Source organism: Lichenostomus cassidix, chromosome 1Ab (genome assembly GCF_008360975.1).
Source record: "Lichenostomus cassidix isolate B80296 chromosome 1Ab, HeHo_3.0, whole genome shotgun sequence".
In the NCBI taxonomy this organism is placed as follows: Eukaryota; Metazoa; Chordata; class Aves; order Passeriformes; family Meliphagidae; genus Lichenostomus; species Lichenostomus cassidix.
In genome coordinates, this window is record NC_139481.1 from 5,928,768 (window position 1) to 5,946,014 (window position 17,247).

At 41.6% G+C, this 17,247-nt stretch overlaps 1 protein-coding gene across 2 annotated transcripts in view; it reads left to right on the forward strand.

The window, feature by feature from the left end:
* The window catches only part of TBXAS1 (thromboxane A synthase 1), a 208,990-nt gene that overhangs the window by 109,697 nt on the left and 82,046 nt on the right, over positions 1 to 17,247 (forward strand). For both annotated transcript variants that reach the window (XM_085049584.1, XM_085049585.1), the window contains exons 5-8: positions 4,063 to 4,179; positions 11,463 to 11,551; positions 14,042 to 14,190; positions 16,140 to 16,270. In XM_085049584.1, coding sequence (XP_084905710.1) covers positions 4,063 to 4,179; positions 11,463 to 11,551; positions 14,042 to 14,190; positions 16,140 to 16,270 — 486 coding nt within the window. The remainder of the gene's footprint in view (positions 1 to 4,062; positions 4,180 to 11,462; positions 11,552 to 14,041; positions 14,191 to 16,139; positions 16,271 to 17,247) is intronic.

Genomic DNA, 17,247 nt, shown 5'->3' on the forward strand with positions numbered 1-17,247 from the left:
TCCTGATTGCTTTTGACTTAAAAGCAACCTCTTTCGCTGCCTAAAAACCGAAATCCCTACCCTGAAAATATTAAAGCTGCCTTCTATTGTAATATTTTTGTGATATTTATAAGCTTAAGATTTTTAGATGCATCTAGTACTTCGTCCATTTGGAAAGAGGTGACACTTCATCTTTCACTAAGATACTTCAGGCTCCTTCTCATAGCAAATCCATTTTCATTCCTGCTGGATGAACCTGTAACACAGGTTATGCAATTAGGAGGAAAGTGTTTGCAGAAATGATAAGGAAAACCTGATAAATGAAATCCGCTATCCACTGTCAGTCATGCTGATGCTATTCCAATAAACACAAACATATTTTTGCATGCCCAGTTTTAAAGATACAGAGTAAAATAATTTATGGCCGAAGTTGTTTTTCCTTCCTTGCAGCATTTATATGTATATAATACTGTACACACCAGAAATATGTTAAGGGAGCATTACTGACATAAAGCAGGGTGCTAAAAAGGCAATGCTGTAGTTAGTGTTGTAGTTATAATATTATAGTTAACAGGCTCTTTGTTCAGTAATAGGATCCCTCTCTGTGAATGTGCTGTATACACTCTTTATGCAATTAGGAGCACTTTTTAGGGAGAATGTTTGATTTTAGGAAGGGAATTTGCTTTCAAGACAAATGCAGTGAGATTTATATCACATCTGTTATTATCTAAGTGGAGCTTTGTCTTGCAAAGGAGATTTGTCTTACAGAGTGCATAGTTTGGGCAGCCTTCAGTTTATGACTGGATGCAAAATACTTTTCCAAGCATTGCCCTGTAATTTTTTATGTTTTTCTTCTTTCTCTGCATGCCATTTAAACCTTGCTTGGAAGACAAAATTGGTCATTTCCATGTGGGAATTGTTATCCTGCTCTTTCACTGCATTTTCTGAGTGCCTCAGAAATGTTAACGTATTGTTAGCATTTCTGAGGAGGTGATGTGATATCTCCACTTTCTAAAGCAGCAGTGAAGGCTGGTGGTTGAAACACACATCTGAGACTGTTTGGCAATTTGGGGGCTGAATTCAATGAATTCAATGACCTGATTTCTTGGACTAATGCATTTCACAGGTTCCAGGCACATTCCCTGCTGCTGGTTGCAGTGAGTGCTCAGGAGCACTGCAATCTGAGTCTCAAGGTTTGAAACTGAAGACTGAAGATATAATGAATACTTCTTTATTGACCAGCTGAGTCAAGATTTAAAGTAAACAGCTGCCCTAGCAGCACAGAAGAACTGTGAAGCACAGGGTAGCATACAATACTTTCTGACAGGATGATGCTTATTTCCAATTGTCTAGAGCCTCTTTCTTCTGATTCTACTGAGCCTTTGAATATCTGTAAGAAAAGATGGAGCTCTCCACTGAGTGATGGTCTTTCTAGCTGCACTTCTGATCCTCAGGAAAGATACCTACTGACAAGTTAGAAAACAGATAATTTATTTAAAGAGGCTACTCAGAGAAAACAGTCCAAGACTTTTCAGCTTTGACAGCCTTTCAAGTCCCAGGCTTTCCTTGTTATTTTACAAGATAGAATAGTCTATGTATGCATTAAAAAAGTGCCCTTATTTTGTTTTACAGTAGTCATCTGGTGACAGTACCTAAGTCGGTCTCTTCCTTCAGCTTGATATGTACTTTTCTACTTGAAAAATGATCATCATCACTCAAAACTGGTCTGTAGTGTCAGCCCAGTGACATTAGTTTACTACACTGGATGGTGTTGCTAAGAATATAAAACTATCCCATTAGCCTGTTTGCAATATAAAATAAGTTTCTGCACTTTACAAGCTTATGCAGTGTAGTAAGAATTTGGCAAGTGTAAAGGAAAAAGGTGTTAAGGAGAGCTGGCAGCTCCTTAAAGAAACGATATTAAGTGCAAACTCTTCCAATAAGGAGGAAAGTTAAGGAAGTGCAGTGGAAGACCAGTGTAGCTAAATTGCCAGATCTTCATGGCTCCTGAAAAGAAGTTGTTTTTTTTACAGAGTGGAAAGTAGGTCAGATTTCCAAGAAAAAGGATAAAAAAATAGCATGTAGTGGCAATAAAATCAGAAGTATTGAGGCACAAAATGATATTAAAGTTCCATGTGTGTAACAGGCTGTAAGAATTCATTTTTCATGTTATGTTAGTAATGAAAGGAACACTGAAAGGAGAGGTCAGAGGACAAAAGGGATCAACAGATGGCATTGGGATGGCCAGAGCACCTTTGGTTTGTTTGGGTCTTTCCCAGTAATGTGGCTAATGTTGCTACTGATAACACATGGGATTTTACTGCCACTGCAGTGTCCAAAGATCTCACACGGATGAATGAGTGTCTCTGTATCTCCTGCTAACTAGAGAAGTTACACCTTCTGCCCACATCCACCTATCTTAGGGTGGTTTTCCTGGAGAACTTTGCTGTAAAATGCCTGAAATGTATTTTGGAACAGTCCATGGTTGGGAGGGCAGAGAGGAGCCCAGGGATGCTTTCTTTCAAGTATTATTCTGTATTTTTGTTAATGGTTTCAATGATGGCACTGAGTGCTCTAATATTTCATGTAGAAAACTGGTAGGGATGAAAGACACTGTGGAAAAAAGGGCTAAAATTCAAAGTGGTCTTGCTCAGTTGAACAAATTGTTATAAAGGGAATGGTCATAGTTGAAAAAGGTCACGTTCCGCATGAAACTCTTGGGAAGAAACAGATAAAGGCTGGGATATAACTTCTTAGGGATTGATTATTCAGAAAGAAGTTGGGAAGTTGCAGGGAACCACAAACCAGTACATGAGTACAGTGTGCTGCTGTGGTATGTGGTATTCCAGGGTGAATAGAGAGGAATATAGAATTGCAGAATGTCTGGGGGGAAAAAATCCTTCCTTGCCTGGAGTGCCATGTCAGGTCACAGGGATTGTACCTTGAGAAAGAAGTAAATCAACAAGGCAATGCAGAGGAACAGCAAAAACACTGAAAAATCCTAGATAACAGAACTGATAAGTATGTATTGAGTGGATTGGTGTGATGAGGGGGAGATGGCAGCAGTATGCTGGTGGTTATTATAGCCTTCTGTGTGTCTGGGCTGCTGCAAAGATGGGGAGAATAACCTGGTTTTTATGTCTGCAACAGCACAAAGACTGAAGTTCCAGCAAGAGAGAGATTGTGCTGCTGTGGTAAAACTAGTACAGCACTGGAAGAGTTTGAGTGGGGAGGTTATTGAATCTCTGTTATTGGAGGTCTTCAGGAACAGTTAGGAAACATCTTATGACATAACATAAGTTGTAATATTTTCTGCTGTGGGGCTGGACATCTCCTGATGCCTCTTCCAGGCCAAAGTGTGTTGTTTTTTGCTGTGCTTTCTCTTTTGTCTTTTATATCCTTTTACTCCTTGGTGAATATCACTGTTCTCTGCACAGGAATTTCTTAGATGGTGGGGGAAATAAAATTTAGCAAATCCACAGTAGTCATTTTGGTACAGAACTTCATGTTGCAGTGCTTTAAGCTACTATATTTGACCAACTGCTGCAGCACTGGAAGAGTCACAGGCCAGAACTCCTTAGGGGGAGTGTTCCTCACAGACAGAGTAAGGACTGGGAGTTGCTTTCTAATCAGCATATTTTCTGAAGACTTTTAAAATGCATGTAGCAGTCTGACATGCCAGCTGTCACCAGAAATGGTGTCCCCCACCAACACCGGCGTGCGGTGCGTTGGCACTCGTGTCACACCGAGAGGGAGTGTTGACAAGTCCTCTTGCTAGCCACCTTGGAAAGACAGGGAAGAAGCCAGGGTTCAGTGAAGGCGATCTCAGAACGCCAGGAACATCAGAAAGGAGTTACTGGGCTGGTCCAGGACTTTTACAAGCCCAAGAGAAAATGAGTGTGGCAAAAGTCAAATTTTCTTCAGCCGTATCCATGTTTAGCTTGGTGTTTGGGAGTGATTTGAACCTCTCTCCATGGGACAGCAGTGCAATGCCATTCCTGAGCAACCTTCCCAAGTTCCAGAGTCTTGAGTAGTTGGTGTTGTATTTGTGTTAAAACTGAATTATGTTTTCTTTTGACTCAGAAGCCGAACTTGATTTCCAAGCCAATGCTTGATAGCATTCTTTGTCTCCGTGATGACAGATGGAGGTATGTGAGGAGCCTCCTGAGCCCAGCCTTCAGCGACACCAAACTCAGAGAGGTAAGCTGCACACATTGCTGCTTTCATCGTTTAGAAGACTTGTGCAGGCATCTGCTTTATGTAGGTCCATGTTGAGGGTAGGTAAAACCTGCTACTTTGTACCACTTTATTTAGAGCTGCAGAGCACAAGCAGCAGAACTTCCATACGGTTATAGACTGGTGAAAATCAGAATGGCTCATCTGAGGATGGGATTCTCTGCCTCCCTGTGTTTAAGTCACTTTGTCCATGAAAGTGTAGCACACTCAGGAAGGACCCTTGCCCCTTCCTCTCCCCTGCCCTGTTAGGAGTAAGCTTAAGTCCAGGAAAGGTTATTGCTCCCAGTTGGAACATAGCTTTTCTTGATGTGCAGAGTCAGCAACTCTCATGTTAACACAGCAACTGCTGTCAGGCTATTTTCATTTCTCCATCTCCTTCCCCTTCCCTCCTCCTTTTATTCTTTAATCCTTTCATAGAATAAAATAAGTCACTGGAACAGAATGTCATTGCCAGATAAATACCTCTGACTGAAAATAAATGTCTCTGTGCTGACCTGCTGCTAATTTCCTATAAATGTATCAGCATTTGCTCAGCCATGGGAACCCATTACCCAGCAACAAAATCCTGTTCCAGTGACACGATATCTCTTAATTACACCTAGATAAATGATGGACTGGCCAAAGCCTTCTTTCAAGGAAAAACACAAAAAGCAACCCCACAACAACCAAAATCACCTCTTCCTTTATACATTTTATTCTGAAAGGGAATCACGCCTCACTCCGGTGCCCAGTCCTGCGTTGTAAAATTTTCCACTGGGCAGACGCCTGCGTTGTTTTGACATGCCGCTGTCGAAATCCACAGTAACATCTAAATGTGTCTGGCTCTCCCAGCTCTATAGACAGCAGTCGCTTAGCAACGCCGGCTGTCACCTCCTTATTATGGTAAATTCTAATTGGCCGCCAGCCTGCCGGAGATGCTGATTAATCACGACTGACAATGCCATTGGTTATGCGCCCTGACATTTGCTCTGTCACCGACTCCATCACGAAATTTCAGCGAGGAGAGGGTGTTTAAATATGCAAGCGATTAGTTGCACATGGCGTGGTGGGGAGAGGGGAGAGTTCTGCATTTTCCTGGCGGAAATTAATCTGCCTTACCTCAGGTCATGGGCGCTCCGCTCGCGGGCTGACAAAAGATAACTCCCTCAATTTGTGGAGAGCAACCTCTGCTGGCACCAGCTGAGGAGCACGGTGAGGGACAGGAGAGGGGATCCTGCTTTGGGGCTGGATGTGATTAGCTTTGTAGGGTCTGGCTGACCAAACTGGGCTGGGAGGAGGAGAAGTCATGGCACTCCCTTTGCAGGGCTTGGTGGTGGAGCTGGAATGCAGGAGTAGTGGTAGGAGGTAAAATGAAGGGCTGGTCAGTACTTGGTCTTGCATGCAAAGAGTGAGACCTTTATTTTTAGCCTGATAATCAGCTTTGCCCATGCTGCCTCTTGCGAGCTCTGTGGAAGGGGTGTGACTGTGCATGGGCTTGGGGTGACCTGGAAATTGTCACTTTCTCCTCCCATTCTACAGCAGGTGGGGAAAAGGAGTGGGGCAGGTCTTTGTGAAAGGTTCAAATTCACTTTTCTCTCCCATGCCTTCACCAGAAGTCTGTCCATCCCTACACAGACACTTGCAGTGAGCCCGTGTGAGATTAAAGCTGCTGCTGAACGGATGTGCTCCTCAGCCTTGCATTTCATTTTATACCCAAATACATTAGCAATCCTGGGATTTGAAGTTAATGCAACTTAAGTCCTTGCCCATGTGCTTTTCCTGCTGTTGCTTAATTTAGAAGCCATACCAACACTTCTCAAAGGAAATCAATGCTCATTAATTATGATCTCACTTTTTAACTCTCCCATATTTGGTACTCTCTCAGAACCTCTACAGCAGCATGGAAACAGAAATACCATGTTCTAGTATTGGCCATACTACAGAGTATTCAGCATTATCTGCAAGACATCCTGTTTATAATAAACCCTTCCTCTCCACTTTGAGTTACAAACACAGATTTGGTACTAATTTATAGCATAAGAACCTAGATATGCTATTTTATACATATTTATAAATACTACTAGGACATTCCTTATTTCTTCTTCCAAGATATTAATTCCTCTGACAAAATCCCACACCAAGGTTTTCCTCACTGTTCATTCTGGAAGTCTGCCTTTCCTTTGTTCCTCTATGCAACCTCTCCAGTGACTCTGGAGGGGCTGCAGACCTCATGAGTGTCTTTGGAAAGTGGTTCCCCTTGAGTGCTGCAGCCCCTAGTGCCACTCCAAACACAGACTGGCCTGTCTGGATGCTCTGAGAGAATTGGGAGCTATTAGCCTGTGACAGAGCAATAAATGTTAACAACTCCTTGTGCTCCCCATAGCAATCACTTCAGGTGAAAGATGCACCGAGGGACAGAGACTCCAGCACAGGTTCCTGGTATCTCCAGTTCAGAAACACAAGAAAAGACAGTTTCAGGGCTAGCAAGAGTGAGAAGCTGGTCATCTACTCTGGCCTGGCAAGACCCATGGCAGAGCTAGTGTGTGTTGCTGAGATTTAATCTGCAGTGCTCCACAGAGGCACTTGTGGCTGTGGCAGAGGTGAGCTTTGCCCTTGTCACTCCAAAGAAGTGGTGTGGTATCACTGAGAAGTTCACTGAGCTTGAGGAATTTCCCCACAGTTTGGCAAATATCTCCAACAGCCAGCCAGAAAATGATGAAAAGTTGGTTCCAGAAATTTTGTATTTTTCGGAGTTACAGGAAATGAACTGAAACTAGAGGTTATGGAGTTGTTGTGTAGCCAATATAGTGATTTCTGCATGTCTGCAGAGAGTTGTTTTGGGAACATTTTTCAAGAGTTTCTGACATCTTCTCCAGCTTTGTCTCTCTCTTTTCTCAATTTGTCTTTAAAATCTATGCACTGTTTCACTGTTTGGATTTCTAAGCATTGGGTATTCTCCCTTTTAAATTTTCTTTTTCTAACAAGAACGTATAGATTACTAAAGGAGTCCACTCTAACTGAAGGAAGGTTAGGCTCTGGGTAACATTAAACACAAATACTGTAGTGGTGGTGAGAATATAAGGCAATAGATTTGTAAGCTTGGTCCTGCGGTAGGATTGTTTAGTATCCCATGTGAGATGCCACTGGAGTAGCTGGTGGCAGATCTAATAAAAAGCTCTTTCCGGTAAAACCCTTGAATGAACCTCATAGTGCCATTGCAAGGGGAGCACTAAGAATGAGAAATGAGAAATTAGAGACAGGAAACCCAAGAAATGTCACTTCCAGCTCTGCCATTGACTGCCTGTGGGTGATCTGACAGAAGCTACTTGAATTCTCTGCACATGAAACAACTTTTATCTGTTAAGTGGGAACAATACCAATCACTGAAAGTTGATCCAAGATGTAATTCATGAGGAATTGGTGAATTATAATACCTGGAGGCTCTAAGTAACAGAAACATTTCCCAGTGTTCCTGTCATGCTCTCCTCAGCTGTTATGTATTGAAACACACTGACACGTTAGTGATCTTGCTGTACCAATCTTGATTCCCTATTTAGTATTTCTTATTTTGTTCCTCTCCTTTTTGCTGTGGTGCCTGTGATGATCCTGCAGTTCTGGACCCCTTGTCAGACTTGATAAATAGCTTTACTCCCTTTTACAGCCAACACCAGCAGAAAACCTATTGATTTTTATTTATTCTGATGGTGCTGCAGTAGTCTTGTCATCTCCTATCAGTACACCAAGGATCCTTTCCTCCATTTACAAACCATTTAAACAAAACAGAACGCAAAAATTAAAGAAGAGTGCGCAGCATTGTCCAAAAATCCTGTGAAGTGGAGTTTGTGTTGAGGCATTTCTTTCAAACTAAGGAAGACACAAAGCAGAACTTGTAATAACATGGCAGAACAGTGCAGAAAAATCCTCTAGTGTCAGTCTCAGGCATGTAGATCTTTCATGTCTCACTGGGACATGAGATCTGACAGCCCAACCATTAAGGTTTCCTTGATTTGCTCTCAGTCTGTGCACATTGGTCAAAGGCATTTTGGGAGTGTCTTTGGGAATTGCTGTTGTTGCTGGACAAAGCAAGTGTGCTCACCCAAGGCAAAGCAAAACACTAATGTAAAAACTGAAATGTGCATAATCTTGAGCCACAGGCCAATGTCCTGTTGAGTTGCTCATTTTGGTAAGTTGTGCCCAGGAGCAGCAGGGCTCCACTGTCAGGTGATGGAAACAAATCTCTCACAAAACACCTTTCTTTTTCACCTGTCTTTTTCACAAAACACCTTTCTCACAAAACACTCTGCCCTTTTCCTGGTTTTATTCAGGGACTTGAAATATGGAAGAGAAGCAATTCTTGTGTTAGGGATGTATTTTCTTTCCTTCTCCATCCTTTATATCTGATAACATTTGTGGGACAAGAGGCCCAACCAGAGTTCTGCATTCTGTATGTGAACAGCAAGCTCTCCAGTATCTGCCTACAGTAAATATGATCCAGCCTTCCAGTTTTCCATTTGGATGCTAATAACAAGGAGAATAATAATCCTGATGAATACTGAGGCCACATCTAGCTAGAGGAACGTGGCTCTGCTGCCTTTGAGCAGTGCAAACATCCCCATGCACTGTGCACACCCAGAATCAGAAGCTAATTGTTGTTATGTGCCAAACAGCATCTTGGCAGGATTTATATGGCAAAGCCCCTGGCACCATGAAAACCCTAACCCCAAATGCTCTTCTTTGGCAAAAAGAAAGAAATTTGGACTCTGGGCTACTCTTGCTATTAGATAACTGTCAGATCAAATATTTACAGGGACCATATTGTTTAGATTTTTCTTCATCCTGTTGCTCTCAGCCAATCTGAACGCAGAGCAGCTGGGGTTTGTTTACCCACCAAGAACTGAATCTCAGGCAGGTTATGCAGGTTTTATATTCTGACTGGCAAATGAGAATGTATGGGAAGTCACTGATACCCAAGGCAGTGGAGATCAATGTCTCTGTTTCTCTGCCAGTTTCCAGCGTTTGGTGTAGTTTACCTCCCCCAACACTACTTTATTTTTCTTGACAATCAGACAAAGATTTTGAGGTGTTATGAGACTTGAGAATGTTTCAGTCTGCAGTCTTTGTAGTTCTCAATCTCGGGCTAATTTATATACCCCAGAGGAATAAAAACCCCAAACCCAACCTAGGATTCCAGAGTAGATATCCCCTGTAGCTTTCATATACAAATAACTGTCTTATTGACATGACTCTGTCCTATCATACTAACAGTAAATCAAATCCATGTGCCCCCCTCCCTGTTTTCCTGGTTAGATTTACTAATAAAAATACCTTATGGCTAGGAATGAATTGCAACAGCATTTTGAAAGGCTGGTGGAATGTGCAAAGTGCAGAGGTGCTGTGGGATGCCCTGGCCAGACATACGTGCCCCTGATGTCTCTGCCAGCTGTTGAAAAGTGATAGCAACCAGCTGGCTGGTTACAGATCTGGTGATGTGATGGAAAATAAAAGGGAAAAGAAGGCAATAAAAGAAAAATCCGAAATGATCACCATCTGTTTTGGAAACATCATACCTGTTAAAAAAACGGATTTTCATTTTGTTCTCCTTGGCTGGTTCAGTTCATTGGAGGGGCTGGATGAGAGATTATAAAGTATTTCACCTCGGTTCAATCTGTTGAAGAGAAATGTATTAATTAGAATTATTCTGAATTTGGACCATTTGAGAAGAAGTTTGCTGCAGGGGACCTTTTAAAAAGCCAAAAAGGGAAGAACAATACCCCACAATGTGCTGTGCACCTCCCAAAAGTGCAACACCTCCTTTAACCCAACACTAATGTGGCACCAGAACTGTCCTGTGAGACTGTGGCAAAGCCCAAACCAGCCTGGCTCTGCAGTGCAATTCCTCCCAAGCAGGCACAGGACCTCGAGAGCAGCTAGACACATTCTTGACTCAGACTTCTGCCTTCGGAAAACACGTTGGATGCTCCTTGCTGGCCTTTTGACTGCGCAGAGCCTTGCCCATGTGTCAGCATGGCAGCTTGCCTGTGCTCTGAGTGCTGTGCCAGCTTCACAGAGGTAGAGGTGCCAAGCAAAATGGACTTGGCTGGGCAGGCTGCAAAGCTCTCGGAGTGCTGAGAGGCTGCAGTAAGTCTTTTTTGGTAACGAGAATGTCAGAGGAGGAGGAGAAGTCTGTTCTCGTGTTTGTTGACATCCGTATGCTGAAGGGGGGAGCTGGGGAAGGAAAGGCAAGTTGCTGTGTGTGCATTGCTGGTGCTTGGCAGAGCTGTTGAGAGAAGACTGTGGTATTAAGTTGTAGGCTGCTCTTGGCAGTCTGTGTGGGAAAGAGCCATAGGACAGAATTCCTTTAGGTTCAGGGATAGATTGCTGCTCCACCCCTGCTCTGCCCCCCTGTTTGTGTAGTCAGGGGAGTGTCTGATTCCTCTCATGTGCAAGAAGCTAAAGAGACAGAAAGAGAGACTTTAACAAGGCCTTGATGTTTTCCTGTGCTGTGTTTTCCCTGAAGCCTCAGAGACTATGGCATTGCTGGCTACAGCCAGCCTGAGGGTCACTCTACCTGACCAGCATGGGTCAGTGACTGGAAAGAACCATTGGATTAATAAATTCACATAAATGTCCCTTCAATGGCATCACCACCTCAGAAAAGCCTTTCCTTGTGTACCAACAGCAGTTTGCCCTCAGCAGCTTGCAGAGATATCCAGGGTGGTTTTCTGGTTTTCATGTTAAGTCCCTCAAACTGAGAGTCAGCAGGTTAGAAGTGCTGGGTTTCTGATGCCAAAGCCTTTGCAGGACTTTGGAAAACATTATTCCTTCTGCCCTGGAGCATATGTAACCTAAATATATGTATATGGATAAATATACAAATAAATATATGTAACTTCAAATAGAGATCATGAAAATCATCATTTGGAATAGGGAATATTTAAAAAGAAAGTGGGATCTTTTTGCCTGATAGCTCTCTGTATGTAGCCACAGGGGGGCAAAAACCATTGGTCAGGTAAGTGACACAGCCTCTTGTATTTAGGCCCAGAGTTGGAGAAGGACATCCCTGTAATGTGTAGGTTAATTTTTAGCAGAAAGTGCCAACATTTCATCTTACCTGTGCATAAGTTCCTAACAAAACCTTCAGAATGTTGCCACACTAAGAGCTCTATCCCGTTTATCAGCTAAAAACAATTTAAAATAATTATTTTTGTTTGGCTTTTTTTTCCTTAACATTTTAGTGTTTTTTCACAATTCAATATGTTCCTTTCTAGATGACACCACTGATAAACCAGGCCTGTGACATCCTGCTGTGCAACTTGAAAGTCTACGCAGATTCTGGAAAAGCTTTTGATATCCAGAGGTTTGTTTAACATGCCAAAAATTAGTAGCAGATTAAAAACAGAAAAAAGTCAATAGCAGCAGTTATTCTAAATTCACACGTACTGTATAAAAGATTTTTTTTTCTTCCCTCACTTTTAAAAGTGGAGATCATAGTTTAATAGAGGGTGTGTCTGATGAATGCCTTTTCTTCCTGGGGACAGCCATTGCATACTTGAAAAGTAATTTTGGTAAAGCATCTAATGTATTTCTGGCAGTTATTTAATGAAGTTTTAACAGCTGGAAGCACAAAGGAAGGCTGCATCAGTCCTTGTCCAGTCTGTTCTCTCCAGGCTGCCAATAATGTACAAATATAAGAATTGATCTAGTATCAAATATATCTAGTCCATCACCCTTTTGCCTTTTTTTTTTTCTTATATAAGGTTTTTTTGAGCACTTAATCATTCTTACCCCATTCTTCATAGCCCCCTCTCATGGCATACTCAGTTTTTGTGAAACAACAGCATCAGTACTCCTGATGAAAATGCACCATTGATTTATAAAATGACATTTTAATATTTTCCATATTGTGCTTTCTCTCACTTGTTATGCATTTAATATCCTATTATCTTTTTTTGTCGCTTTTTCATCAGAGGTCTTCACTGAGCTGTTCACAACACTGTCTAGTCCCTTCTCTGAGTGGATGCATTTCCTCCAAGACCCTGGCTAGTAGTTCAAATGCATTCTTTATATTTTTGCATCATTTTGCTTACACTTCATTTGCTGTGTTGGTCAGTGCCCTCTCAAGTTCTTCATGATTTTTCCCAAACTGAAGCAGCACAAATAATGTTGTTTCATCAGAAGAAATGGGTATTTAGCCCCAATTTATTCATCATTTTTCAAGTAGATGTGCATGTGCACATATGAGTGTGTGTGTGCACAGAGATCTCTTTATTAAACAGCTGAAGAGATGCTATGAAACCTCAAGATAAATTATACTAGCCTAGTGCTGTGATGAAAATTGACCTTTTCAGTCCTTCCAGACTTTTCCGTTTTTTCCATTTGTCCTTTGCCTTTGACTGGTCTTTTAGCTATTGATCCATTAAAGGGTTTCACCTCTCAAGAGACACTTTGGAAAAGACCTTTTGAAAGTATAAATGAATGATGTTGACCATCTTGGAACATGATCTTCCAGTTGTTTTACCATACTGCCATTTCAGCAGGTTTGACATATTTATAAATGTGATTCCTGTTTCACTGCAGTTTGACAGAATCTCCTTGGGAGTTGTTTTTTTGGATGCAAAGACCCTATCTGCAACCTCCTGTCACCTTAGTTCTCTTCAGCTGTTTTGTGTTTTGCCAGCAACTCAAAATTTAGTTTTTAAGGGTTTTTTTAGTACCTTGGAGAGGTAGATGATTGAGTGTTTCTGAAATTATTGTTTTACAGCAATGCCCCTTCTTTTAACATTTTTACTTCTTGGAATGTTTGGTTTTTTGTAGGTTGGTGTTTTTTTGGGTTTTTTTTTTTTGGTGTGTGTCTTTATTTGTAAGAGTTGAAGACCAAAAAGAAGTTACTTAGTTTTGCAATATTGTTTTTATCTTTCCAATCTGCTCTGGTGTGATCAGAATGACAGGTGATTGTAGTTTACAAATACTGCTTCACATAATATATGCAGGAATTAATGGGCCTTACTCCTGACCTTTTCTTCATCCATACTCACTCAGGTTACACCACCAGAAATTGATATTAACCTTGTGTAAGGATCATGGCAGTACAGTCATTGCAGGGTTTACCACAGAGCAGAAGAACCAAATTCCAAGGATATTTCACATTCTCAGTCCACTTACATCAAAGCTAAATAGAGCTGCTAAAGCCCAGTAGGAAAATAAAGCTGGTGAGACAACTGGAGAGATGGTCAGATATTCAGGATTCAGAAAGCTCTGATGTTTCTAGATTGTGGTCCACAAATCATTTGTAGTTCTCAAAGCACTTGCTGCTGCTACTCTGCAGAGATACAGATTTCAAATGGTGGAAGTTCCTCTTGGTTTTGTCCACAGAGCTACATTACAGAGGAGGTTTGAAGAAGGAGAAGGAAATCCTTAAACACCTTAATTTTATTGAAGAACCCCTTGTCTCTGAGAGTTTAGACTGGACTGGTTGTAGTTGGGGTTTTTGCAGTTTAAAATGAGAAAAGGTTCATCTCATTTGTCAGGATGCATACTAAGAAAATGCTCGTGAATCTCTGATTTCTAGGTAATAACAAATTAAGTTGATTTTACTAAATTTTTAGTGGAATTACTGAGCTATATGAAAATATGTTCACTTTGTAGGTATAGAGAAGGTGATCATTATCAAGCATCAGCATTTGTCAGAGTGATGGAAACGACTCTTGTTGGCAAAGCTCAAATCTAAAAGCAAAAAGAAACTCAGTGGCAAAAATTAATGCTATGTGATGTTTGTAGAAGGAAGATATGAATATTAATGGCTATGTGATTTGTAGGTCATGATTTCTCATTCTTCAATTAAATGCAGGTGTTACAACTGCTTTACCTTGGATGTTGTTGGTAGTGTAGCTTTTGGAATTGAGGTGGATTCCCACAAGAATCCTGATGACCCCTTTGTGAAGAACTGCAGAACATTCTTTGAAATGTCCTTGTTTAAGCCTCTTCTCATTCTAATCCGTGAGTACAGTCTACCTTTGCTTTCTTGTGTGATTCCCTGCAAGTCATTCTCAAATTGCAAAACAGGCTGAAGCCAGAGCAGCAAGTTTTATAGCTGATGTTATTTCAGAGGTGTCCAGAACACAACCTACAGGCCAATTCTACCCTTGAGGTTTCCACCATATGCTCCACAGGTCTTGTCACCATTAATGAAACTTCCCCCAGAAATGGAGAGTCCAGGAACACAATGCTCCAGGGTCATCTGAGAGGAAAGTTTCTGGGTCCTGCAGTTTCCACAACATTTGTTTTACTACACTTCTCACTAAAACAGAATAACTGCCCTTTGGAACCTAAGCATGAAGTTTTCGTGCACTTGGTTTGCTCATCAGAGACTGAAATCCCATCCATTAACAGCCCACTAAAGAAAAGAGGTGGAGGAGCATAAACAGATGTGTTTTGGGCAGTGGCAGCAGCATGATTGATGGCTCTAAAGGATAAAGATGACAAATGGCATAAAGAGAATGCTTTTATTTTCAGGTGAACAGACAATGCAAGAGTGGGGTACAAAGCCACTTAGTTCTAGGGCATGAAAGCTAAGGCTTCATGGGAGTGATGGTCTTGTTAATTCGAGGGCAGTAGGAATCACAGCTGAGGAAGGCACAGCATAATCAAGGCTTTTGAGGTTTTATCATCTTGTTATCGAGATCTGCTCACAGTGCTATCAGGAGGTGCAGTGGCCAAGTTCCCTGTGCCCATCTGATCCTGCTGGCATTACAGATTGCACCTGTACTGGCAGTGCACCAACTGTTTCCTTCTGCAGTTGTGTGTCCAAATTGCCCTGAGGTTCATGTTTAACCTGATTGCAAAATGGGATTTGTCACCAATTTCTTAAGGGACAGAAATGTGCCTCTATGCATCTAAGAACATGTCCTTCCCTGAAGCAAGTTTCTGTAGGGTTTGGGGTTGGATTCCTTGGTTCATCTCTTTCTGCTCATTCATCAATGTGATCTGAATTTCCACAGTGCAGTTGCCCTGTTGGCAGGACAGGGTTTTTCCAATGATTGATTTGTTAGTCTTAAGTTATTCATAAGTTAATGAGGAGTTTATTAGGATGCAAGACTTCACTCAGGTTTCCAGTTCCTGGCTATAAAAGCCAAGGACTGGAGACCATCCTTGTGATAACATCTCACTTCCACAGTCTGTGACCTGTTTAGAGAAGCAAAATAAACAGGATTATAGAATAGTCTGTGTTGGGAGGGACCTTCAAAAGTCATCCAGTCCAATACCCTGCAATGAGAGTGATGTCTTCCACAGGTCAGGTTGCTCAGAGCCCTGTCCATCCTGGCCTGGAATGTTTCCAGGGAAGGGGATCCACCACCTCTCTGGGCAGCTGTGCCACTGTTTCACCACCTTCATTGTAAAAAACTTCTTCCTTATATCTAATCTGATCTGGCCCTCTTTTAGTTTAGAGCCCACAGCCTTTGTCTTGTTGCAAGAAAGCCCTGCTAAAGATCCCCATCCTTCTTATAGGTCCCCAATACTGGAGAACTGTAAATGAGAATAAAAACGACACAATTTCATGGGTTGATGCCATAAGCTGGCAGACCAGTTCAAGATCTCCCACCTTCTCTATGTAATTGTTTGAGTTTTGAGGGGAAATAATACTCCCCTTTGTGGTTGTGGCTCTGGGACATCAGAAAGCTGAACCAAAATCCTGAAGAATTGTGGAAACAAGCTTGGAAAGCATCTGTCTGGCAAGAGTCCTGGCCAGCATGACATTTCCAAAAGGAAATCCTTTGCCAACCTATGGGGTTGCAAGAAAAAGAGGGAGAAGAAGAGAGGAAAAATCAGTTTTCACAAAAGGAACACAATCCACTAGATGAGTTTTACAACATTAATGAAAATGGGGGAACACTATTATATGCCTTCATGGTCTGATTCAATGTTTTCTTCTTTAAAATCTCTTGCAGTTTCTTTCCCATTCATAATGATCCCATTGCTACGCATTTTTCCCAACAAGAAACAAAAGGAACTGAATGGATTTTTCATCCAAACCGTAAAAAATGCAATTGTCTACAGACACCAGCAAGATGCAGCTGAGGTAAGGCTATTTCTGTGATAAATATATGGATAAGCAAATGTTTTGAGGAAAAAGGAAGGTGGCATAAGCCTCAGTTTAAAAATCAAACTTGGTCTGTTTGAACATTCAAAGTGTTTCAGTGAAGGATTTGATTAATTTTTAGCTTTGTGTACCATCAGGCAGATTTGTTAACACATTGCAAGATTTCTTCCCTCAGTATTTCTGTTCAAGTAAGGATGCAGAAAAGTTACAGCTGGGATGACTTTTCAACCTAGTTTGTAAACCAAGAAGGAAGGATTCATCCTGTGGACATTTTCCTCATAGTCAGGTGTCATTTCTAAGCTACTTTTCCATTCCTTCCAGGACACATTTAAAAATTAAATTTGCATTCAAAGACATTGCTGCTCTTTGACTTCTTCTGCAGTGATGTTTCACTTCTGCATTTGTTGAGAAATTGTTTATCACATTGTTTATCACTGCACACTGCTTGTTGTTCCTTCAGCCCACCTTGATCAGCCTTTGCCCCCAACAGCCTTTAGATCTTTATTTACATCCAGAAGATGGTGAGTACCACTGCCTGGCCACAAACAACTCCTTGTTCATAAATATGATTGCTGGCCCAGGCTGAGTGCTGGAGGAATATTTTCTGACAGTGGTGATGTCTATAAACTGCTTGCAGGCACCTCATTTCTGCTGCACAGGTCCAGTGTGAACTTTTAATGGCATACAGATGTGTTTGTGTGTATGGACAGTTTTAAATCAAAGATTCATGCCAAAGGGGTCTGCATGGAAAGTCCATTCTGTGTATCAGTTATCAAAGGATAAAAGGGACAATGAAACAATTTGATGTGGATTAACAGTGTTTGTATTAAGCATTATTAATAAGATGCAGTGTTTTCCTGTGGCAGTAGCACTGAGGGGATTGATCATGGGCTCAGTCCTTCACTGTGCCAGAGCTGCTCACTCCCTTAAACAAGGGAAAACACAGCAAAGTGACA